The sequence below is a fragment of the Xyrauchen texanus genome, chromosome 35 (assembly GCF_025860055.1).
Source record: "Xyrauchen texanus isolate HMW12.3.18 chromosome 35, RBS_HiC_50CHRs, whole genome shotgun sequence".
Taxonomy (NCBI): Eukaryota; Metazoa; Chordata; class Actinopteri; order Cypriniformes; family Catostomidae; genus Xyrauchen; species Xyrauchen texanus.
In genome coordinates, this window is record NC_068310.1 from 23575505 (window position 1) to 23602813 (window position 27309).

The 27309-nt window shown below is 38.1% G+C and overlaps 2 protein-coding genes across 2 annotated transcripts in view; one reads left to right on the forward strand and one right to left on the reverse strand.

Moving 5' to 3' along the window:
- The window catches only part of LOC127629092 (low-density lipoprotein receptor-related protein 1-like), a 184203-nt gene extending 174027 nt beyond the window's left edge, over positions 1–10176 (reverse strand). Inside the window, exon 1 of the mRNA XM_052106140.1 lies at positions 9612–10176. Within this exon, the coding sequence (XP_051962100.1) occupies positions 9612–9708 (97 nt within the window). The 5' untranslated portion in view covers positions 9709–10176. The remainder of the gene's footprint in view (positions 1–9611) is intronic.
- A 10174-nt stretch (positions 10177–20350) lies between these two features.
- The window catches only part of rbms2b (RNA binding motif, single stranded interacting protein 2b), a 43052-nt gene continuing 36093 nt past the window's right edge, over positions 20351–27309 (forward strand). Inside the window, exon 1 of the mRNA XM_052106177.1 lies at positions 20351–20487. Within this exon, the coding sequence (XP_051962137.1) occupies positions 20416–20487 (72 nt within the window). The 5' untranslated portion in view covers positions 20351–20415. The remainder of the gene's footprint in view (positions 20488–27309) is intronic.

A 27309-nucleotide genomic window follows, 5' to 3' on the forward strand; every position in this document is an offset into this window, starting at 1 on the left:
TGATCAAGTTTGTATTTAACTTATTTGATCAGCAAACTCTTGCAGGCTTTGTATTTTCAGGACACTGTTATTTCAGGATGACCAGAGCAACATTTAAGATGCAATGATTGTTCCGCTAGTTAGTCAAGTTATGAACAAGTTATTCAGTCACATTACTTTTTTGATGCACATCATGTATTCCTAATAAACCCAGCTGAGGAAATCACTCGCATTTGCAACCAAATTTCACGCTATGGGATCAAATGTACACATACATTTGGCAACTGGCTGGTAAATGTTCATATTTCACTCACCAGTGATTGTGTTATTTAGTAGAAGAGTATTTAGCTGTGAGATTCTTTCACTGTGTGTTGAGAGTAAAAGTTGCTCTATGTTATTTGTGTCCAAAGACGAGATCCACACAACCCATTTGACATAGAATGTCTCTTAATACCCTTTCTGTTCTTTACAGTCAGTTGTTGATCAAAAACAACAAAATATAAACATTTAATTCTAATCACATATAGCACAGATGAATAAAAGCCATTCGATTGACTCCCTTTCGTTAACATGCGCTCATTTACAGTCGCTGGTTTTGTTAGAGGCAATATGGTATTTGTTAGAGGCACGTGTTCAACAAATCAATGTAATTTTAGCAAATTGTACACAGAAAAAAAAATTATAATTAATAAATGTACCTTATTTATTGATAGAATACAGTGATTTGTTCACTTTTAAAAATCCAAAATGTGACCAAAATGGTGAAACACAAATAAAATATAATTAGTAAAAGTTACATTTTCTAAATATATTTCAGGAGAGAATCATATTTAAGCAAAAGGGACATTATAACTGAAATATACAGATATGAATGCACTGTGTTTTTGTTTTCCTTTTAATTTATTCCTATTTTACTGTTATGAGTTTTTGGTTTCTTGCCTATAGGTTGTTGAAATGGAAAACTGAATAAATATAACTGAAAAACAAATCCTTCTTTGCACTTACAAAAAAAAACATTAAAACAGCCGACCTCCTACACTGAACTCACAAACAACCAATTCATAAATTAACTTCCTTTGCTCTTCAGTGTGTATTATTGAGAAACTGACTCTCCCTTATTTCAATACACCGTAATTATTAGCAGGCTCTTCTTTTCAATTAGATCTTTATAATCCAGCAAAACTAGCTAATGATCAACTCACAAATGTATTCATAAACCAACACACACACACATATACATATATATATATATATATAAAATAGCCCTACTAGGATTTGCTGGTTTTACAGAGCTGCCCAGACATGTTCCTAGGTGTAAACTAACTTCCCATGAAACTATTAAAGGAGGGAATAATGTCCAGTGAAAACCTGTTTTCCTTCCAATACCGTTATACAGTACATCTCACATCAACAACAAAATCGATAATTACAAGTCTGCCACACAAGTGCCCCAAGCACATCAAATGTTCTGGATCTATGACTTTTCCAAATGTACGTTTCTAGAGAACTGCCATTTATCTCCATTCTGCATCAACTATAACTGCTTTAAAGCTTTGGATGTGATGTCAGGGAGAATGGCAAAGTCAATACAGGTTTGTATAGAAAGTCATAAGAGTGAGCAAATTACGACCAAATAATCATTTTTGGGTGAACTCTTCAATCATTTATTTAACCCTCATTTAATTTCAAACCTGCATTACTTGCTCTCATCCAAGAAACAAAAATTATTTTGTCGAATATCATGGCTCCTGGCTGCTCTTCTTTGCAGTGACAAAAGTGGACAAGCATGTCAAGCCAAAAATACCAGACAAGCTATCAAATGGCTTCAGAATACTTGTAATATGCACAAGTTGTGTGGACCATATTTTTATTTATTTCTTTATTTTGTAATTTGAGCTCATAACCCCCAGTCCACTTTCATTGTACAGATAGTGTGGCCAGGACATTCTGCACAAGAACTCCTTTGGTGTTCCACGTTGGAAAGAAAACATACATGTTTGGATTGGCGAAAGAGTGAGTAAATGATGACAAATTTGAACTATTCCTTTAAAACAGACAAAACTGTCAGAAAGAAGAAAGAGGAGGAGAAAGATACAAAAGAGTTCTAGCATGTTAGTGTGAGATGTTGAGGCAATATGGCAACTGGTAACAACATGAGCAGTCATGTTTGTGCCTCATGTGGAGATCAATTAAGCCATCAAATCTTCATAAAATCTAAAGAAGTGCTACACATCCACACATCTGCCCACGTAGATGGCATTCATCACACCAGAGCAAAAAAGGACTATGGAGCTGACAGAAGCAATTGCTAACCACTTGCTTATGGTTCCTGTCACTAACATGTCAACAGCACCCATGTTCTTTTGTTTTGCTACATGCAACACTTTGCTACATCTCCTCCTGGATCTAGCAGTTAAATAGGGTAAACAGTAATGCTGCAAGCAGAAAACACCAATTACAGCTCACTTAGCTCACCACTGTCAACAATATCGTTTCATCCTCTGCTCTTTCCCCCTTACACAAGGAGGAACCATAGGATTACCAACCGGTTATGTAAATCCAGGCCTAGCCCTCAGTCGCAGAAGAGTCTAACGTGTTTCCCAGGGAGAGGAGAGGTTAAGAGAGGGAGATTAGTGCCTCCTCAGGCCCTGGGTGGTAAGACTCCAGCTGAGCAATCTAATGCTATTACATTGTGCTTTTCTTATTCTAAGAGACAATTCCTCCACAGCAACAAAAAATAAACGGCTTAAAATTAGATTTTCTTGCAAAGCCATGATTAATCTTAAAGGAATGTTCCGGATTCAATAAGTAAAGCTACATGGACTAGGGATGTGCATGAGTAATCGAGTACTGGTTCTGCACCAGATACTCTAGTATTGAAAACACTACTGGAATATCGCAAATTATTTTCCTTTGTGCATTTGCCTACTTTGAGCAGCACTGATTACACCCCTTTCCCTCTGAATCACTCGGCAAATCCTGCCGTTACAATCGCTGTAGATCGTCAAGGTTTTGGGTGAGAAGAAATCATGGTGTCTGTGCTTCCATACAAAGCCAAGTTATATTGCAAGACAATACTTGTTATATTTTGATTCTTATTGAATTCAAATCGATTTGCACCAGATTGTGTGTATAAGTCTCTGAACATTTAAAAAAAATAAATAAATAAAATATATATATATATATATATATATATATATATTTCTTTCACCACTTGTTTTTCTGAATAACAATATCTGCAATGATAAAATTCTTTGAAAGCTTTTATGTAGTTTATATATGAGAGCAAATATTTTTACTGTTATTTAAAGTTATGTAGTAATTTTTACCAAAAGAAAAGCATAGTTTACTGAATTTTTCTTATTCTGAATCAGTTCACTGGTAACGTTTGTGAATAAAACAATATATAAATTTCAAATACGTTTCATATGTGTCATTTTTAACATACATTTTCATTTAATGCCTTATAATCAGGTACTCGTTTATTGGGTTAGAGTACTCGATTGCAAAATTACCCAAAAATGCCCATACCTAATATGAACAGCATACAAGGCATGCTGTCAATTATTATTATTATTATTTTGGCTCCTGCGATGGGTATGGGGGCGTCCCATCCCTGTGCGTTGAGCCGACCAGATGAACCAGTTGTTTCCATTGCTGAGGGTCTTGTGCCATCTGCTCTGCATCCTCCACAGCAACTCCAAGTTGTTGGAGGTCGCCCGCAAGGACGTCAAGCCATCGGGTGCGGGGTCTACCTCGTGGTCGTCTCCAGCCTGCGACTCTCAGATCAAACTGGAGAATGGCTCTTGTCGGGTGGTCAGGAGGCAAACGGAGGACATGGCCAAGCCAGCGGGTGCGACGTTGCGCAGCCAGGCAAGATGCTCTGGGCTGGCACGTGCGGGCTCTAAGCACTTGATTGGAAATCCGCTGGGGCCACCTGATATTCTCAATGGTCCTGAGGGCCCTGCTATCAAAGCCATCTAATCTTGTAATCAGTGTCTTATTTAAGGGCCAAGTCTCCGAGCCATAAAGCAGGATGGAGAGTACTGCTGAGTTGTAAATCCGGAGCTTCGTCTTGCGTGAGATGGACTGGTGCCTCCAAAGTGGTTTCCAGAGAGACTGCAGAGCTGACGCAGCCAGGGCTCTTCTGCGGGTAATCTCTGGTTTTAGGTCCCCGTTGTCTGTCACTAAGGATCCCAGATACACAAAGTTGTTGACAGGCTCTACAATATCATTGCTAAACTGCAGGGAGGTTGGATGCGGTCCATCACCGACATACATAAACTTGGTTTTTGTCCAGCTCACCTGAAGGCCAAGCTTCTCAGCCTCTTCACTCTATATGCCCAGAGCGTCTCTCAACTGGCTGTAGGATGTGCTGAGCAGGATGGTGTCATCAGCGTACTCCAGGTCAGTCAGGTGGTAACTGCCGAAGGACACTCCGGGGACCCGCTCACAAACCCTAGACATCAGATGGTCAATGGTGCAGTTGAAGAGGTCAGGAGCAGCCACGCAGCCCTGGCGAACGCCACTGGAGATGGGAAACCAGTCTGAGTCTCTGCCGTTAATACGGACACAGCTCTGAACGTTGCTATAAAACAGCTTGAATAGTGCAACGATCTTGGGTGGTGCTCCAAGGGCGTGTAGGATACTCCACAGTGAAGTATGGCAAACGGTGTCAAAGGCAGCCTTCAGATCTATGAACCCAATGTAAAGATGGCGATCTTTACGGAATTCATAGGTCTTCTCTATCATCAAGCGAACGGCAGAGATTTGGTCTATCGTGGAGCGGTTAGGCATGAAGCCAGCCTGCTGGGGGCGGCGGCTGCTTCTGATGGCTGGGAGAAATTAGGCATACCACAGAATTAATTCATTCCCAAGTTTGTAAGAACAAACTAAAATTGTATATAGAGAAATCCACTACCAGTGGAAGTCTATGGTGCAAAACATTCCAGAGGGTTTAAATGAATGTTCCGGGTTCAGTACAAGTTGATCTTAATCGAGAGCATTTGTGGTATGATGTTGATTACCACAAAAAAATAATTGACTCATCTCTCATTTATAAATTTTTTATTAAAATCGCAGTTACAATATAGGCACTTACAATGTACAATGTTACAATTCAATCCCAATTCCAAATAAAGTTGGGACAGTATGGAAAATGCTAATAAAAACAAACAGGGGTGATTTGTAAATTGTGTTTACCCTGTACTATATTGAAAGCACAACGAAAACACATTACTTCATGTTTACTATGTGAATTATATTGTTGTTGTTTTTTTAGATATACACTAATTTCAAATCAGATGATTGGAACACACTTTTGTTTTTAATGATTACGTTTTGTTGCTATAATTTTGAAACAAGGTGTATTTTAACATTTATATACTGGTCACATTAATTACGTTGTATTAATTGGAAGTATGTTTTTTTTAAGACGGCATGAAACAGAAGTGGCGACCGACTTCCATGTCCTGACGTATTTCCGAGTGAAACAGCTTATCGGACAAGACATTTTTTTTAGGGCAGGGATTTGAGTTTATCCATTGGTTGTTGGATTGTGAAAATATGGCTGTTGCATAGCGGAACAGAGGCAGATCTGAATGAGAGTTTGCAGTGGACACACACGCCCCTACCACCGTGCTGCACGAGTCAGAGCCGGTTGGTTACCTGTGAAATTTAGCTAAACACATATATGATCAAAATGACAACATAAGCGCATGAGCACATCACGGTCTTCGCTTACGAAGAGGCTGTAGCTGTTGAAAAACGACTGAGTAAATGATAACCATATTTTAACGTTCTGAATCACAATGCACAAAATATAAACACTTACTCGTAATGTGCATCCAAAGCTCAATGCTTTCAAAAATATCAGAGGCATCCAAAGCGTTGTATTCATCAGTGTTCACCTCAACAATTCAGGCTGTGAAATATCTCAAACACAACCGCAAATTCGCCATTATTCCTCCTCATTCAAAATGTAAATTCAAGACAGCAGACACGTAACCATGGAATTTTGGGTTAAGGAATGATAGTTTTGAAGGAAAACAGACAAAAACACACCTTGGCATCTTCACCAACAAGTGATTGACACTTCATTAAACTCTACGTGAGGTTGTGGTATTTATAAGAAAGGGGTAGGGTTTCAATGGACTGAATGATTGGAGAAGTCCTGCAAAACCAGAGAGAAATCTGTCGTTTCACCAGAAGATCGAGTTATGAAAGTTTTAACCAAGAAAATTCCTTTTTTTTTTTTTTTTTTAAAGAGAGAGATGTGAAGCTTTTATTTTTGTTAACGCGCTTATTTCAATTCTCTTACAAAATGTGTGTTATTGGAGCAGTAAAGTTGTCTAAATCATCCTTTTAGTGATGGGACTACTTTGCTATTATTCTATCATTTCAAAAGAGTGGGAATTTTTTAAGTTTATTCTGGTGTATACCCTTGCTTTACAGACATCCATTGTGCATACTATTTGTTTATTTTTACAAATTGAGGGGCTAGTTAAATTATTCTCTTTAGTCATCAACAGCATGTCACAGATAGTGTCGACACATCTTAACTTGCATTGAACCAGGATATTTCTTTAAGAAAGCAAGTGGACACATTTGAACATCTGCTGTGAAAGTAGACTTAACATCAAGTAAAGATGACATAATAGAGTTTGCTGTTCCTGCACCCTCAATTTGCATTGAAAATGTTAAATAATGAACACCAACAAAAGGAATACAAGCCTAAATAAGAATGTAACAAAAAGGTTTATAATCTAGCCACAATTATTCTTCAAACGGGACAGAGATGGTGTGGGAGAAACGAATGGTTGAATGAACACTGTGTATGAGCAGATGTATTTATGTATGAATGTGGGAGGATTCATGGACTTATGTCAGACTATAAGAGGATTGTAGAAACCTCCGGAGTATATAAAGGCACAAAGACAGAATGTGTACATAAGATGATATGCTGATAGAGTACAAGGCAAAAGAATTAGTTAAAAGATCCTTTGGGTTTCCTTTATCTTCAGATGTGGAAGCTCACTCAGGGTCTAAAGAAGTGGTATCATGAGCACTTTGATGGTTAGACAAATCCATCTCATTCTGACAGTAAAAAAAGAATCAGTTCTCTTCTCCACACTTGAAGATTAAGTATGTAATTTATAACTATAAATGATAATGACTGTTTTCAAACAGGTTTCCCAATCCCCCCAATTGGTTGGCAACACAGACTGTCCCACACTTAAACTCATGCGATTGGTTGAGGCAATGTTAATCTACTGGACTTGATGGTGCCGCAGTCAAAGTGTTCACATTATTCAGGGAAATCAAACAACAAGTGGTTTACTTAGTTATCTCTCAATATTATGCTGGTATAGTAGAAAGCATTCACAAGAGTCACTCCTCATTTAATGAAGCCAAATGCTACAGTTTTGGCATGTACAAACTGATATAATGTACATGACATTATATCAGTGCTTACATGCCAAAAAACTGTGATCTAACAGGCTGGTTGCTAATGGCCTGCTTTCCCATTTCTCCCCTGAAGTTACACATACTTTCTTGACTAATGGGTCTCCTTTTTCCAGATGTTCCAGAGAGGGTGGAGGTAGTGGGAGTATCAAGATAATACAACCCATGACCCTCAGCCCCACCTCAATCCAGACCATTTCCTCCTTGCCTTCTACAGAGCAGCCAAATTCTGAGCTCTGGCCAAAAGACAGTCATCAGCAACTGTTTTTTTTTTTTTTTAGATGTTCCCATCTCTATCACTTTAGTGTGTTGAGATGAGTTGTGTTCAGATATGATATATTTAATACAGATATCTTTACCATCCAGTATAAAAAAACAAAAAAAACACACATCCCTCAGGCATAGAACCCCGTCTAGACAAGATAGCAGTAAAGGCTCATCTAAGGTCTGCTGAGGTTCACTTGGTTAATTTCATGTGGTCTAAAGTAAACCTATAATCAAAGCTGTGCAGAGGCTAAATCCAAGAGTTGGTAAATGATACTGCATCTCTTGCAGGTCATCTGAGGTGGTGGCATATAGGTCAAACATGCAGAGCAACTAAACAAACATCTTGCAACAAAATTCTTCATATGTCTCTACTTTTAGCACCTATGATTTTTTGATTGAGTAAACATTACCACAAAGATTTAAACAGAGACACTTATTTATGTCAAACATAGCAAATAATGACCGAAAGTCATTTTGACTTGATAGGGCATTAATTATGCAATAATTTCTCTGGCATTACATTCTGCTATACATAATTCAAAATGTGGGCTGGTTTTCTGAACCCCACTAAACGGGCTGCTGTATAAATTTCACATGTCAAAAAATCTGGAGTATTTATGCAAAAAGGCAACCAGTGTGCTTTGTAGAAACCATTTTCCTCCCATTTCTTTGGGCTGTAAAAAAATGAACATCAAAATCTATCAAACAAATGCAATAACTAGCTCAAACTAATTGTGCAGCTTCAGCTAAAGCTGTTTTGATTTTGGCAAGTTAATCTGTATAAAATATCACAAACTGCCTTTGAACAGTCAGATGATTCAGGCAATTAGAAACATACCATAATGTGGTTGAAAATCCACATCTGTGCATACTTTGATTCAGATCACCAAACTAATGGAGAACACTGGTGAATTATAGTATTGTTCCATCAGTTACGTCACTTTCCAGTGGCATGGACTTCAATAATAAGCTTTTTGGCAAAAGCAGTTTATGAAGACAAGTGGTGCCACTTGAAACCCATTACATAGGTGGAAAGACATGCATAGATTGTGGATTCCTTTAGTCTGTGCTAGGTGGTGTTACAAACTGGTACATCAGACTCATGAATTGCGTTATACATCAACGAGAATGCTGAGATTCAGAGCAATTAGCCATGAATGAATGCCGTGGATAATGAGGTGTACGTCATATGTAACAAACGTTAAAATAATCGAGTATAGATTCATCTGAAGGCGGCCATGAAGCACTACCAGATGTGTTTGTCCATGCACTTGAATAGACCGCTACGAATGGGGAGAATGTCCACTGTATGCAAATCGACTCGAACAGGCCGTTTCATTTCACTGATACTGTAACAATTCCGTTCCATTGTGACGTGAAGCAGGAGAATAACATTCGACAGGCGTTTTGAATTTAAAAACGACTCGCGCGAACATCACCAGGGCCTACGATTCTGAAATAACTCCTACATCTTCAATCTGGCGTTAAAGCCGTACTCGTGGGCGATTCGTGGCTTCTGTACCCAAATTCTGATATTGACATTATAGTATGCGGGAGCATTAAAGATTAGCCGAACGTTTCGTAATTAGTTACCAGGAGCCTGAATGAGGATTGCAAAACGAAACATTCTGCCAGATGTAGCAATCACAGCGCAGGTGATAACTGGTTGCGCAAATATCTCACACGGTATATTTAGGTTTCAAATCAACCATACAACACTGAAACGAACCATTCTCTGCTAAATATTGTTGTCATTATACAAGGGGTGTGGGAAAACCAGCAGCCCACAAGCATTTCCGATGACTATATTACCAGGCCATCTCTGAAAACTTTGCAGACTGTCTCCCAAATGCATGCATGCATGCATTGACAAAATAATACGTTAAATCACGGGTTCTTACCTTCAACGGCTCCGGTGGGATCTACGACCCATACTGTGAGAAAACATCCAAGGTAGAACAATCCAACAGCCCGCATGTTTGCATCGCAAGATGGCATTGCCTATGGAAATATCACAATCGTTCAAGTAAAGGCTGCACTGGTATAGCTGGGTTGAAACACTTCATCCAAAACGCACAATTGTCCGCCGTGATCTGTTGTTTCTTGCGCCCTACAACACGCTCTCTCCGACACGCTAGCAAACGTAGCTGAACAGACAAGATACCAACAATACAGATTGTGTAATATATATATATATATATATGTGTGTGTGTGTTTTTGTTTTGGCTTTTCCAGCCTAAAAAGGCGAGGTGTTGTGCAGTGGCACAATCATATATATTACTGAATATCCGTATGCAAATCGAAATTTGTAATGTCCTTTAAAAAATTCCCTAAAAATCAAAACGGTCTTCTCTGTGATTAAATCATTCCTTTTAAGAATATCCGGAGTATAAAGACGCAATATCGTCAGTTGGCGCTCTCCTGTGCAATTGTTTATGTCCTAAAAAATAAAAATAAATGTCCTTATCCCTCTATGCCCCACCGCTTCTGATGCTGGTGGTTACAATGTGAAAGAGGGGGAAAGTGGAGCCTCTACAGTACTGCTATATGACGTCACCTGTCCAAAAACTAAAAGCTACGCGGCACTTGAATCCTGCGCATGCGCGACTCAGTTTAGCACTGTCTACGTGTTTTCCCTCTCTTTTGGTGGAAACCGGTCCGCAATGGGGCCATTTTGGCTCGACGTATTTCATTAATTGGCTAACCTATATGAATAATTATTTTTGGGTAGACATTGCAGTTAAATAGTCTAAAGGTGTTTTTAATATTTAAATTAATACATTGTAATTAAGGTATTTCTTCAGGTTTTTGTTTGTAAGTGTGGGGGTCTATTAATTATGAGTCACTGACAAATTACACCCAAAATTAAAATGAGAAACTTTTTAAAAATCTAGTTTTATATATATATATATATATATATATATATATATATATATATATATATATATATATATATATATATATATATATATATATATATATATATAAAGTTTGGTATATAATATATACAATTTTCAAATTGTCATGTGGTGTAACCATTAATTAAAAAGTATAATACTTTCTTTGCACCTTGAATATATGAGAGTATAAACAACTTCATTAATTTCCATTAGTTTTCAAACAAATCTTTCAAGGAATTGTTATTTTATAAATATTGTGAATTTTTTAGTCAAAAATATCAATAATTTTTCTCAGGGTTACACCACATGAATAAAATGTGCCTTTTCATAAACAAGATTTTTAAACATCTTCCTTTCTACAATTTCTCCCATTCATTTTAATAGAAGTGGCCCATCTATACTAAATAGTCGCAGTACCAAAATAAACACTGACAAAACACTATTTTACTTTATAGTTAAAAGTGCAAAACAAAATAACTACTATGTTGGTTACACCCAAAATTTTGATTTGGTGGAGGGAAAAAAAGCGTTTTAAATATGAATAATATTTTAAAACAACTGTTTCACTGTTTATTTTGTAAAGAAATAACAATAAAATATTATTCTGCATGCACTAGTCATACCAACATTTAATTTTTCAGGAATTTCAGATTTTAATGGGACTTCTTTTTTTCTTTTTCTTTTTCTTTTTACAGTCTCCGGACACCATTTCAAATGTTTTACTTTAAGCCCCAGAAAAAAATCAATATAACTTTCAACTCAGCAATTGAAAAATGTTCATCATAGAAGGCGTGTATTCAAGTAAATTGTTTGTGTGAATTGCATTTTGTATTCATTTTTATTTAATAGATCAGGACAAAAATTTGCATCACTTCGTTAACCCTTGCAACCCTTGCCATAATATGCACCTGTTACCCTCTGTTACTGCATTTTCTGATTCATTTTGTGAAAAGAATCCAGGTTATGGTCATGAAATTGTTTATTTATTTTCTTAGATCACTCCCCCACTGTAGACACGTATTTTATACTCCAATCTACTTCTTGATCACATTTGAAAATGCGTGAAACATTTGAAAACATGTGGCGGAAGTTTCACGTGAACACTAGGAAGTAGCCTATGTCAACCAATCGCAAACTCCGACATAGCTGTTTTACAGTGTTTTTATAAAACCGGCGTCTTTTCACAGTTGAGAGAGAGCTCATTTGCTCAAGTTTGCCCAAAGCGTCACCCTGCCACAATATATCCAAGTTGTACAAGTGTCCTGATCTGATTGGGGGATTTCTTGAAATCTGGCAACCTCACGCATGTCGAAATCTAATTCTGATCACTAATCGCCCTTATTTTAAAGTCTTTTATTTTTCAAACGTATTAAAATTAAATATTTAATATTTTACTTGCATGATTAGTTCTAAAGTAATACATGACACAACTGATCTAAAGGGGATGGTAAGAGGGATGGTTGTTTTACAAGAGGATGCTTTTTGATATTTCTCGCAACAAGGGGGTTGGCATCCCCTCTCTAGCTGCTTAACATGGCATTGACATCAAAATGTGAAGATGACGAAGAACAACAAAACAAACAATAATATAATAATAATAATATATTAATATTAAAGTACTGATAATATAAAATGAATAGGCTACAATATGAATAATATAATACAAACATAATATAAGAAAATAAAAGACAAGAAAAAAATATAAGACAAATCACAATAATAAATCATTTTATTAATATTATAGAACAAAACTGCTTTTGAAGCTTGTTCAGGCTGCGTTTAAATGACTAGAATGATTTCACATAGTGCATAGTGGTCTAACAATTAGGATGAGCAAAGGGATTACACCATCTAGTGGCCATGTGTGGAAAGTACGCAGAGACGAACAAGCTGTTCTAAAAAAGATAGATATAATTGCATTTTCTTCTACAAAATTAAGCATACAAAAAAGAATTATGATAATTTAAAAAAAACATTTATATATATTCTCTGCACTCTGCACCAGTCAATCATTTTATTGTATCTAATTTTCCACTAATGTTTCTGTTTTAATTTATTTTTACTTTTATTTTTCACTGTATTTGCCTATTGTTGTTGTTTTATCTACATATGACATATTTTTGCAAACACTAATAACAAACGTTAAGGGGGGTAGTTGAAGCTACTTCTTTGTTCACTGTCAGGTATGAGTTCTATTGTCTCGATTATTCGATTGATCACGATTATTACGTGAAGAAGTGAACTAGTGTCAAAAGATATATTCCCAATTTCCTTTTCATCAGGACATACCAAATAAATAGTAACACTACAATAAGGTTTCATACGTTAAAATATGTTAAAGCATTAAGATGAACAAACAAATAACAATATAGTTTTCACAACATTAATTAATCTTTGTTAACGTTTGTCAATAAAAATACAATTGTTCATCTTTAGTTCGTGTTAGTCCATAGTGCATAAACTAATGTTATCATGTTAAAATTTTGCAGCAATTTTGAAAGTATTAGTATATGTTGAAACTAACAGTAACTAAGATTAATAAATGCTGTAAAAGTAACGTGAGTGGGGAAAAATACAAAAAGTAATGCAAAGTAAAATACAACTTGAAAAATTGGAAATGGGAAAATAATAAATTAAATGGAAAATAATAAATTAGAGACCTTTTATTTTGATTTCTTTCTCATTCATAGAGATTTGGAAGAGATGTTGATGTGATATATACAACATAAAATAAATAAATAAATACAATTAAATAATAAAATTAGAAACAAATAATTCGGAAAAATCTAGATATTTTATGCCATTTCTTGGTATTTTTAATGTCTTCTTTTAACTTTTCACAAATTATCTGCTGCATTTTCCGTCCAGTGGGTGGCACTGCACACCAGCCTCATACTGTTCTGGAAATCCTTCTTTACACAGAGGACACATTTTCTACATCTCATCAGTTGTTCTTCCACCCCTAAAAAATCCCACTTTGAAACACTGAATGACATCCTACGTAGTTCTTGAAAGGTTTATATCTCCCATCCAGGCGTGAGTGTAATGTTCCAAGTGCACCCAGCTGTTGCTTGCTTGATAAAGCCTGAGAACATAAACTTTACTTTGAATACTAGCCAAGAATGATGCATGGAATACCGCCTAGTCCTGTTTAGGATCTAAGTTAAGTCATTTTGTCATTGTTTTGCATCTTGTTGGTCGCCTACAGAAGACATACGTCACAAAAATGACACGAGGGTCAGAGGAGCTCCGTTGACTTGTTTGGAGAAAGTCCATTTCCATGATCTAATAGATCAAATGACTTTACATAATATATGAGTCAGTGATTAATGAATATGTGTATTATCCTTTCAAAATGAACCATTTTACTACTTTGTTATACTGTATTTGATGAACTTGGTAGTGTGCAAAAGAATGTCTTACATGTGATTATCTCCTCATATTAAGATGGAATAGGAGAAGGTATTTTAAAATTACACACTTAACCTTTAACTATAAAAAAAATTCTAGTCAAGGGGGAAAAAATGAAATCATCTGAATAACATCTAGAACCATTGGTGTAGAATTGGGGAGACAGAGGGCATTTGTCTGTAGGTGTGTTACCCACACAAAACTTTCATATGAATTTAGAAAAAACGAAATACATCACATGAGTCAATTGTGGAGTCAGTGAAGATGTTAAAAGCATCCATAGAAAGGATCAGTTGTTTTTCATGGTGTGGAAAGCAGGCGAGACGAGCAGGTAAGAATTGTAATTTTCTGAAAGGATTCATGCTTTTACTGAATGTTTGAAATGATACAGCGTATAAATATTTAAGAGTATACAATGAATATACTTTTCTATTTACATATCTGTGCATTCATTTGAACTGTTATTTTGCATTGTGTATTTTTTGTAAAGAAACCTCCCATCGGACCCACATTTGGTCCCCCAAACCAAATCTACGACATTGTCTGTAACACATTGATAGGTCAAGACAAGAGACACACAGTCACTGTGTGATGTGGTATCGGGGAAACCCATGCCTGTCAAGTCATGGTAGGAAGATGTGCAGCTTCCAGATGTTGTGGATGAGGAACAGCATTCCGGCTATGTGGAGCATCTGGGAGTAGCATAGCACAGATTTCTGGCTGTCCACGTGCCCCAACATGTATCAGCCCTCATTCCCCATGCCTCACTGGGTGAGAGGCTTGGGGGAGGTGATAAAGCTTATTGTACATTGGGGTATAAATCCATCTAAACAAGCTATTCGTCTGACACAACATGACAACCATGCATGCTTAATGACCTCCTCTCCCCTAGGCATCTGTGACCGTTTGTGCATTCAACTGCTTGTGAAATGCACCCAGCACAAGCAATGGCTGCCAATTTGAGTGAAGCAGATTATTATTTTGTTTTTTTTGCAAGAGACATTTTGATTAGGCTTGATTTTATTGAGCCACTCTGGGTTATTAGGCAAATTAACATCAAAACACACAGCCATTTGAAAATAATTTTGCTTCTATAATGTGACAAATTATGAGTGAAACAGGATCTTCCTTTGACCAAGAGTCTGCACAGCCTAAGCAAAGTCCCTTTAAGGCAAGTCAGTTAGCTCAGTGGCCATTTGCTAAGTGAATAATAAATGACTAAAATCTCATAACTGTCAGTCAAGATTACATTCCAATACAATTTTAATTCATAATTGCATTTCTTATTTCCATTAAGGAACCAAAATTGTTAAAGGTTTTTGTAATTTTTTTTACTGAACGAAGACTTACTCTTTGGTAGTACAACTTTTTAATAAGGAAAAAAATTACTGAGTGTAACTTTAAGAGGAATAAGAATTGGATCCGGAATTGTTCAATTCTTTACAATTCCCATCCCTTTACAGATATTTACAAGTGGCCTGTCTTCTCTCCTTATAATGTATCTGGCTTTAATGATGTCAACTGAAAAGGAAAGTTGCGTCAGAGGAAGAGCAAGTTATTACACTTTGATCAAAGATTAAGATCACAAAGGATCAACAATTGACACAAAGATTGATGTCGATCAGTTAGCAGAATAGCTCCTGGGCAGCGGTGGAGGAAAGAGAACTGTGTGTGTGTGTCCTGTGAGGCCTTGCATGTTGTGTGGGGGTTGAGTTGAGACCATGCCAGCATAAACAGTCCCAGACCACATGTTCTCTCAGGGCAAAGGGCCTGGCCACTCTCCAAGCACATCTGCACACAATTCCCGTGGCTTCACAGTGCTGGAGTCTGAGCAGGCACTCAGGAGTACAAGAGACAAAATTACAAAAGATCAGCATAATTATTTATCGAATTTAATCACTCCCAGATAACACAGTTCTCGTGTTATTTTGTCTGTTTTGCCACATGTGCATTGTCTGGTTAAAGGCTTAGTTCAGCCAAAAAAATAGTCTGTTGTCATAAACTCACCTTTTTCTTCATGAATTTCTCACTTCTGTGGAATGTTGGGGACTGACTGCCTCAGTCACCATTCACTCTAATTTTGAAGAAAGAAAAAAAGTGTATGCAATGAAAGTGAATGGTGACTGAGACTAATGTTCTGCCAAGCATTTTCTTTTGTGTTGCACGGAGAAACAAAGCCATATGGGGTTGGAACAACATGATGGTGAGTAAATGGGGATATAAATTTAATTTCCCTTTAAATGTATGTGGGTTTATATTGCTGTGATCTTTGCTTTTTGTTAACTTTGAGCATCACCCCAATGTGTGAGCACACCATAAATAATTGCCAGCAATTGAGACCTTTTCTCCAGTGTGCATTTGTGTCAGAGTGTATGTGTGTGTGTGTATGCTTGTGAACATTGGGTAAATTACATCATGCAGCTTGGACTGTGGGATGTCTGCTAAGCCAACATTACTCCTCTGGCCCTCAGCCTTGAGCAAAGATGGATAGTTGCATAAATCAGGCTTGTGAATCTCCCATCCCTGCACTGCACATGTCACAGAGCTCAGCCCGTGTTTGCATTTGCCAATGGTGACATACAAAGAAAAGATATAATTGCAACATATTGATTTGGTGTGGTGTCATGTATGTCCAAGCAAATAGTCAGGTAAAGCTCTTTTTTTGTAATTGTAGAGATACAACTAAAAAATGTATTTTTTTTGTACTCCACAAGGTTGTGGAACTATTCCTAAATCTAAATATAGTGCAGAGAATAAATAGAAGTACATAAAGAAGTTGTACATTAAAGTTATATATGTAAAAAGACATATGCAACATGCAAAAGTTTAAGAATATACAATGTGCAAATGTTATTTCTATTCCCATCTCTTGAATACAATTATTATTTGCAACAAACAAAATGAAATCTTAAAGTACCCATAACAATGCATGATCTTTCTGCACAATTATGATGGTAAAGGTATTTCCTTCAAAAGAAAACATCCTAAATTGCAGGTAAGGAAGTGTGAGTTCCACAAGGCCTATACTGACAACACCTGAGGAATTCAAGGTATGCAAAAACAGCAAAGATACCCCACCCCCATCGAAACTTCATCTGCTGTCTCTGCAGACTACAAACCCTCTTGTAATGTATGTAGAAGATTTTGTACTTATGAGCTTTAGAGATGATGAAAAAACTTGAAAGCAGCATCATTTATTGTGCTCCACAGTATATTTCTGGAGTTAAATTTGCACTGTGGAAAGCCAAACTGTTAATCTTCTAATGTACATATGCAAATCAATAGCTCAGTGACCATAATTTGTCCAGGAAAGTGCTGAGAGACTCTTACTATTCCCTTTAAAGTGTTAAAAGTGTGATGCACAGCCAAATCTGAAATGTTGACTGCATGTATAAATTGAAGGGAACAACAGGGGGCTGTTATGGCAAATCTCTTGATACATAATCAGTTCTTAATATGGATATACAATATGTATGTATATATATATACATATACATTTTCATTACCAGCCTCGATTCACCTCAGGAACTTGATTAGCATTTTATATTAAGGTTGTATATGTTAACATTCATTAATAATTAAAATGACCTAACATTGACCAATACATTTACAGTATACATAATTTAATAATTTCAGTTAGTGTTCATTTCAAAATATATACATTTACATTTTAACATTAAAAGTGTTATATGTGTGCATGTGAACATACAGTATACAAGTATGAACTAACTTGAACTAACAATATTATATTTATTTTGAATTATATAAGATAATAAGATTATGAATTATAAAATGAATTTTGTTAAAAAATATATACATATATATATATATATATATATATATATATATATATATATATATATATATATATATGCTTCAATGTTTGAAATTAGTTTTGTGGCCAAAAATATAATTCCATCCATCCATCGTCAACCGCTTATCCTGTGTACAGGGTCGCGGCAAAAATATAATTGTGCCACCATATTAATTTATTTCATTATAAAGCATTTATTTTTTATTTTTTATTTATGACTTGGAACAAATAATAAAGAAAAGCAGTCAGTAAGTGCCCAGCATAGATGGGGACTCCTTCAATACTGTAAAAATGCATCCCAGGGTGACACCTCAAGAAGTTGGTTGAGAAAATGTTGAGTACATTTCTGCAAATTCTAGGCAAAGGTAACTACTTTGAAGAAGCTAAAATATAACAAATTTTTGATTTATTTTGGATTGTGTTTAGTCACAACATAATTCCCATAGTTCAATTTATGTTATTTAATAGTTTTGATGACTTTACTATTATTCTAAAATGTGAAGAAAAAACAAATATAACAAAGAATGAGAAAGTGTTTCTCGTGCTTTTGACCGGTAGGTAGTGTGTGTGTGTGTGTGTGTGTGTGTATACACAGGTATATATATATATATATATATATATATATATATATATATATATATATATATATATATATATATATATATATATATATCTGTCCCTACACTCTATCAACACCTCAGAAATATTGTATGTTTAGCTCTTATCTCAACATAAACATGCAAAATGCCAGAGACTTCTAGACTTAACAACCTGGAAGCAACAAGATTTAATCTGTATCCATACATCTGCAGAGGCCAAACAAAGAAAAAAGAGATTTAACCAACTATCCACCCACATAAGCCACTCATTTGACTTCAGATAAACACTGCCGGCTCTTCTGTTTCTGTAATGCTAGTAGAGATGAGTTTGTGGTCTATGTCTGGCTCCTGCTGTTGGCTGAGTTATGATCCAACGTGTCATTGGGGTTCTTCGCCCCTTTCTCACCTCGGATGTTGAGTTGTCTACTCATAGCTTTCACTTTCTAATGTTTTGACGATGTGTCACAATATGTGTCACAATATGATCACCATGAACCTGACACAAAACCATTTTGTATGTACAGAAGGTGTGAATGTGAATTTATGTTAGGTTATAAAAATGTCCATTGCCTCCAGAAAGTACATATATTACCATTGATTATAATTTTGATGCTAGTGTTTATGCAGCTGGGGAAATTAGTTTCTCAAGCAAGGTCCAGAGAGGGCTGTTAGTTACATACCTCCATTGGGATTCCTGTATATAAAAAGAAAAGGTATAATCAAGTAATATCACACAAGCAAGATCACTGTGGGATTGTGATTTGGCCTTGATGATATTTAGAGCAACAGCTCAATTGTGTGTTAAATTACTTCAACAAACTGTCAATATTATTGATCAACTTACAGTTCAGGCAAAAAACAGTCAGTTAGTAGGTGCATATCTTCATTGCCAACGAAAATAGTTCCAAAAGAAGCCAAAGTAGGCATGCGAATTGTCCTGTATTAGTTGGGACGCCACACATTTTGGCTGTACTTTGATATCCTATTGTCCTGTATATCAGCAGAGAGATGCTTAAGGGGTACCCACCACCTCAGATGGACAGTGAATCACTTGAGGTGAATCACTCTCCCGTCAAACATGCCCAAATGCTCAAGCATCCTGTAAACGAGTGGCAAAAAGTTGGCAACCCTTAGCCAAAGCATCAAGCACAACTCCGCTGTCTGCACTTCTCTCACACTTTAGTGTTTCATTCATAACAAATCAGTGTTTTGATCAAATCTATTTTGTTTCGGTCATGAACAACTGTGGGCTTTTAATGAGTCAATTACTAAATGACAAACTCAAAACATAAAAGATGCTCATTTTTCACCACCTACTAGATTAAATCCATCCATCTTCTAAAGCCGCTTGTAGGGTCTCGAGGGTTTTGCTGGAGCCTATCTCAGCTGTCTCGGGCCAAAGGCAGGGAAACACCCTGGACAGGTGGCCAGCCCATCACAAGGCTAGAGTAAATATGCATTGTCAAATGAAATCATGAATGATATGAAATCAAAATGAACGATAAAGCAAAGTTTTAAAAGCCACAAACACAAATAATGATACAAATAATGAAGAACACAGTGTTGTAGATAACAAAACCCTTTTAATAGTCATAGAAAAGTGCATGAATTTAATCCCAACACTATTTGGAAAGACTCAAACATGGAAAAGCAGAATGAAAGAAACAGTGGAGATTAGAGGACTAAAAATAACTGTTGTATTACATGAAATCAAAACCCTTTCAATAGTCATAGAAAAGTGTTTAACAGATTATTATGGACTATAATGTAAGCTTTATTATTTCAATAACATTTAAAAGAGCATATACTACTGCTGTTTTCTTCATGAGTGTTAATGCACAGCAGTTGTGAGTGTGTGAGGCTATTAGAGCGCCTCAATCTCTTCCCCAGACTCCAGGCTGAATTTCCCTGGCTGACGTCAGCTGACTGTTTTGGCTGTACTAGGCGCTCCGGACACCGCGCTGCCGCTGCTGCTGTAAAAATGCTGCTCTCCGTGCCGCCAAGGACAGGAATCAACCCATTTAACGGCTATACCAGCAGGACCAGTAAAAAGGTAAATCTATGTACATATGCGGAGACGTCAGCTGTTCGGGCCGGTATAAAAAAGGCTCATTTATCTCGCTTATCTCTCTTGTCTGTGTAATTGCATGAGTGTGAGCTGCAGTGTCCTTGAAAGTGGAAGCTAGAAAAAAACGAACTCGTCGAGCGATGGTGCCTGATAACGTAGCGCTATAGAGTGAGATACTAAAGTGAACGTGCTTTTAAAAAAAAAGTGTTGAATGAAGTACTCTATTAACTGGATGAGTGAGAAGTCACAGACTGTACTGTGATAACTTGTGATCCGGAATGCTCGATGTTTGTGCTATGAGCGGTACTAGAGTCGCTCGTTCATCGTTGCAGCATATTATAAAAGAGGACTATTGATTGAGATTCTCGAGGAAAATAGCTTGGGTGAAAAACATGACTTAGAGTTTAACCAAGTTTTAGGTTGAGTGAATCGCCCCACCCCTTGAAATCTCAGTATAGTTATGACGGGAAACATTGTGGTTTCGAATTGACTTTGCAGATGAAGAGGCAGAAAGTCAATGAGCGACGATCCTCGTTCGGGATACGAGATCTGTGCGTTAGTAGGCCTACCTTTAAACTACTGGTGCATTCATTTACAAAGAGTCAAAGGTCAAAATAAGATTAAAATGCTCATTTTAATGCGGGTTTTCTTGTAAATACGAAATGTGTGATAGCAGTTACGTGCAGTGATTTAGTGTAGTGATAGTGATTTCAGTATTGAAATTTTACTGTTAAACAAGTGGCACAATAACTTGAAATGGTCACTTCAGCCGTTTTATCGTTCCTAATTCAGTGTTTATTTCAGTGCAGATCACTGTATAAATAGGCAGCTAGGTATGCACAAAACATGCATGATATTGACACTTGACATATAGGATTCAGGCATGATTAGTGAAGTGAAGGTGACTTAGTTGCAAGCTTATGCAAAGCACTTCATCTTCATAATCTATGGGTCATCAATAGGTCATCATAATAGATTATGACAATTAATTTTGTTGCAAGAAAGTGACAGTTTAAAGGAATATTCCAGATTCAATACAAGTTAGGCTCGATCGAAAGTGTTTATGGCATAATGTTTATTATGACAAAAATGTATTTTGGCTAGTCCCTCCTTTTCGTAAAAAACTAAACAAAACGTAGAGCTTACAGTGAGGCACTTACAATGGAAGTGAATGGAGGGTTTAAAGTTTAAAGGCAGAAATGTGAAGCTTATAATAAAAAAAAAGCACTTAAATCATTCTTATGTTAAACCTGATGGATTATTTGAGCTGTAAAGTTGTTTAAATAGTCATTTTTACTGTCATTTTAGGGTTTTAGGGGATATGGTGTTACATCATCATGGGTATTGAGTTGTCAAATTGTATTTAACTTTACACAGAAAAGTTTAGTTTTATTACACTAAAATCATGTTGTTTACATCTTGTGGCTATACTTTTGAAATTTTGCCCCATTTACTTCCATTGTAAGTGTCTCGCTGTAAATGCAATTTTTGCTTCTTCTTTTTTTTAATATTGTGAGGGACAAGCCTGAAATAGTTTATAGAAATAGTTAACCCAAAAATGAAAATTCTCATCCCATCCTAGATCTTTCTTCAGCAGAACACAAACAAAGATTTTTAGAAGAATTTCTCAGATCTGTAGGTCCATACAATGCAAGTGAGTTATGGTCAGACCTTTGTAGCCCCAAAAATCTCATAAAGGACACATAGAAGTAACCCAGAATACTCCAGTGATTAAATTCATGTCTTCAGAAGTGATATAATAGGCATGGGTCAAAACAGATCAAATTGTAAGTCCTTTTGTCTCCTCCTGAAATCTCCTCTTTCTCTTTTACATCTGAAAGTCACATGTGGTGCCTGTGTAGTTTCACTTTCACATTTGAAAGTGAAAGATAAAGTAGAGATAACAAACAAATAGAGTAAATGTCAATAGAATTTTCATTTTTGGGTGAACTATCCCTTGTGTTTAACCTGGAATATTCCTTTAAAGTAATTTCATTTAATGATTTAATGAATTATGTCCTGATTACTGTTTTTGCTATAAGAGAATACACTGATCAGCCACACCATTAAAACCACTGACAGGTGAAGTACAGGTGAAACTCGAAAAATTAGAATATCGTGCAAAAGTTCATTAATTTCAGTAATTCAACTTGAAAGGTGAAACTAAGTAAGGAATAATTGACGACGGGCCGTTGAATTATTAGAAAAATAATGCACACCCGGGGTGGTAATGCGGTCACGACGCGAAGCGGAGTGGCCGTTACACCTCGGTGTGCATTATTTTCTAATAATTCAACGCCCGGAGTCAATTATTCCGCTTGTACTACAGTTACCACACCTCGAAACATTGTTCAGATGATGTGATTCTAGACGTTTGTCAAGTTTTTGTCATTAAAACGCTCTTGTATGTAGGACTAATTTCTTACGCATCTAATCCCATGCCTCCGTTGCTAATTCCAAAACGTCATTTTAGAGTTAGTAACGGAGGTTTGAGCCACTGACAGCAGACTAATGCAGTTATTAGTGTAGTTATTAGAGAGACAGAGGTTGCAATAATGAGACAGAAAATCATGTGCGTCATATTATTTAATATATTTATTAATTCATACGTTATAATTCATTCGTTAATTCGAACGAATTTATTTATTAAAATTAAACTGCACGTTAAACACATTGACAGCCCAAGCTGTTGTTTTTTGGTGTTTTCTTCATGTTTTTCAGCCCTCGAGTCGGTCTAGCTGTTCTTCGCTGATTGTTTTATGTCTTTTGTTGTTGCCGGCTGCCTTTGATGTCCTCTTCCGTTTATTTGTTTTTTCATTTGAGCTATCCAATACTGCGGTCGCCCAGTTGTTAAAATGTTTATGTTCACCATAAATATTAAAATTTACTTCCGGAAAATCAAAATAGTCTGTCATTTTTTTTCCTCTTGAAGTTGAAGTGGATTTGTCGCTGTCACTTCTTGTTATGAATTGTATCCTATTTTCCGTTATTACAGTTGACTACGCGAAGTGATATGGAACTGTAATGCGGTCAAGACCTGCCTGGAACTACTTTAGCCGTGCTTTTCCCTGAAAATAATTGCACACCTTAGAATGTTCTCAACCAATCAGAATCAAGCATTCAACAGCCCTGTAGTATAATATATTATATAGACTCATTACAAGCAAAGTAAGATATTTCAAGCCTTTATTTGATATAATTTTTATGATTATGGCTTACAGCTTATGAATACCCCAAATTCAGAATCTCAGAAAATTAGAATATTACATGAAGTCAATAAAAAAAAAGGATTTTAAATACAGAAATGTCGGTCCTCTGAAAAGTATAATCATGCATATGTACTCAGTACTTGGTTTGGGCCCCTTTTGCATTAATTACTGCCTCAATGCGGCGTGGCATGGATGCTATCAGCCTGTGGCACTGCTGAGGTGTTATGGAAGACCAAGATGCTTCAATAGCGGCCTTCAGCTCTTCTGCATTGTTTGGTCTCATGTCTCTCATCTTTCTCTTGGCAATGCCCCATAGATTCTCTATGGGGTTCAGGTCAGGCGAGTTTGCTGGCCAATCAAGCACAGTAATACCATGGTCATTGAACCAGGTTTTGGTACTTTTGGCAGTGTGGGCAGGTGCCAAGTCCTGCTGGAAAATGAAGTCAGCATCTCCATAAAGCTTGTCTACTGAAGGAAGCATGAAGTGCTCTAAAATGTCCCGGTAGACGGCTGCGTTGACTCTGGACTTAATAAAGCACAGTGGACCAACACCAGCCGATGACATGGCTCCCCAAACCAACACAGACTGTGGAAACTTCACACTGGACTTCAAGCATCTTGGATTGTGTGCCTCTCCATGTCACGGTATTTAATCCTATGTCTCTTCCTTGTCTCGTGCCTTGTTCTTAGTGTGTGTTGTGTGGGTGCGTGAATGTGTGGGCGTGTTGTTTGTACCATGATTAGCGCTCTGCACAATCACTCCTCTCACCAGCTGTTACTCATTCCCATTCCCTTTAAATTCTCACCACTCTCTCATCTCCTTGTCAGATCGTTGTTTGTGATGTCCGGTGTTGTTAAGCTCTTCAGAGTTCCAGTCCAGTTCTCTCGTTGTCCCTGTTTACGTGTCCTGTTTGCTGTTACCGGATTAGCGTGTCTGTTCAACACTTCTCTTCACTCTTCTCACCACGATCATCTGACCATTGGAGACTCTACGCCACTAGACCATCACCCGGACTTTTCCCCTATCTTCTCAATTTGACTGTCAATAAACTAATTGTCAACTTGCAACTTGCTTCCTAGCTTCATTACGTCACAGAACGATCTGACCACAAGATGGAAGCAGCGAGTAACAATTCAGACAGCCTAGAAGAATTCGTGATGAACAGCAGACTTCGTATGGAGAACCAGGAGAAGAATCTCAATGACCACGGCTCAGCTGTCCAGGCTCTAGTGGCGCAGGTGTCGGACTCACCCAGCAAATTCAACTTCTGCGAGCTCCCACTGCGCCACCGCGCCGCTGATTCCTCAACCACCACCAGCGCCCCCTCCCAGTCGGAGCCCGCCTACCGGTTCCAGAGCTATATTCAGGTGAACCTAATTTTTGCCGAGCTTTTCTAACCACGATGCTCAATGCATTTTTCTTTACAACCCAGAACATTCTGTGATGAAAGAACCAAGGTAAGCTTTTGTCCTGGCGCTACTTTCTGGGAGAGCGGCCCTTTGGGAACGGCGGTGTGGGAGAATCAAGATGAATGCTGCACCTCTTTTCAAGCACTCTCCGCGGAGATGAAGCGAGTTTTCGACCGTGCTGTCTCCGGTAGAGAGGCAGCCAGAGTGCTGGCGACTTGCGTCAGGGGAGAGATCTGTATCAGACTTTTCTATCGAGTTCGGACGCTAGCGGCGGAGAGCCAATGGAGCGAGGAGGCGCAGTGGGACATGTTCCTGCATGGGCTGGCTGATCGGCGTCCAAAAGGAGATATACGCCATGGATCTCCCCACCAAGCTAAGCGATTTGATCGCCTTGGCGCTAGAGTGGGCGCAAGGTTATCCAGAATGGAACAGCGAGTACAAACCAACCGCCCCTTGAGAGGATTAGGCGGTCAATGTTCTGGAGGCGGGGACGCGTTCAGCCCCGTCTGTGATCCCGAGCCCATGCAGGTGGGTCGAGCCCGGCTTTCCGGGAGGAGAAGGAAAGGCGGAGATCCCAGGGACTGTGTTTGTACTGTGGTGGTGCTGGACATTTTGCCTACAACTGTCCTTTAAAAGGATCCGCCCGATAGCAAGTATGAGGCTACTATCGGGTGGGATCTCCGCCGAGAAGACCTCATCCACATCTACCCTCCTTCCGGTAAGTCTTCAATGGTCTAATCACCGTCCACGACTGTCGAGCACTTCTGGATTCTGGGGCCGAAGGAAATTTCATGGACTACACTTTTGCACTCAACCACCAAGTCCCCTCAAGTCTCTCACTCACCGGATCGCTGTTCACGCCCTCAATGGCCAGAAACTTCCCACCATTTCCCTAGCCACTGAAGACATCACTCTCGTCACGTCAGGCAATCACACCGAGACCATCTCCTTCTACATACTGGACACTCCTCTTGCCCCCATCGTCCTTGGTCATCCCTGGCTCACCCATCACAACCCTAAAGTGGACTGGCAGTCTAAGTCTGTGTCAGCGTGGAGCACTCAATGTCATAAGTCTTGTCTTGTTTCTGCCTGTTCGTCTGTTTTTGTCCCTGTTTTTCAGGAAGAGGCGGTGGATTTATCTAACGTGCCCGTGAGTACCTGGACCTGAAGGAGGTGTTCAGTAAGTCTCGGGCGCTTCTCTCCCTCCACATCGTCCCTATGACTGTGCCATAGAGTTATTGCCAGGTACATCTCCGCCTAAGGGCAAGTTATATTCACTCTCGATTCCAGAGAGGGAGGCTATGGAGAAATATATTTCTGATTCTCTAGCTAATGGATTCATCCGCCCTTCCTCTTCTCCAGCGGTAGGGATTCTTTTTGTGGGGAAGAAGGATGGATCTCTGCGACCTTGCATTGATTACGGGGCTGAACAACATCACGGTAAAGAATACTTATCCTCTACCGTTGATGTCTTCAGCTTTTGAGAGGTTGCAGGGAGCATCCATCTTCACGAAATTGGATTTACGTAATGCTTATCATTTGGTCCGCATCAGGAGGGGGATGAATGGAAAACCGCTTTTAACACCCCAGGAGTCACTTTGAATACTTGGTCATGCCGTTCGACTGTCCAACTCCCCAGCGGTCTTCCAGGCACTTCGTCAATGGCGTGCTGCGAGACATGGTTGATCAGTTCATATATGTTTACCTGGATGACATATTGATTTTTCTTCTTCTCTCCAGGAACATGTGCAGCACGTCCGGCTAGTGCTTCAGAGATTGCTAGAGAATGGGCTTTTTGTCAAAGCGAGAAATCGCTTTTCATGCACAGTCTGTTCCTTTCTTAGGGTACATCGTGTGTCGGTTGAGGAATGCGCATGGATCCTGAGAAGATCAAGGCTGTGGTAGATTGGCCAAGTCCAGAGTCTCGTAAGGCCCTACTGAGATTCCTGGGGTTAGCCAATTTCTACCGGCGTTTCATTCGCAATTTCAGTCAACTAGCCACACCTCTGACCGCCCTGACCTCCCCAGAACAGCGTTCAGGTGGTCAGAGCGCAGCTGAGGCTGCGTTTGCCAAACTGAAAGGTTGCTTTGTTTCAGCCCCCATCCTGATAACCCCTGATCCATCACGTCAGTTAGGTGGTGGAGGTCGATGCATCAGAGGTGGGGGTAGGCGCAGTGCTATCCCAGC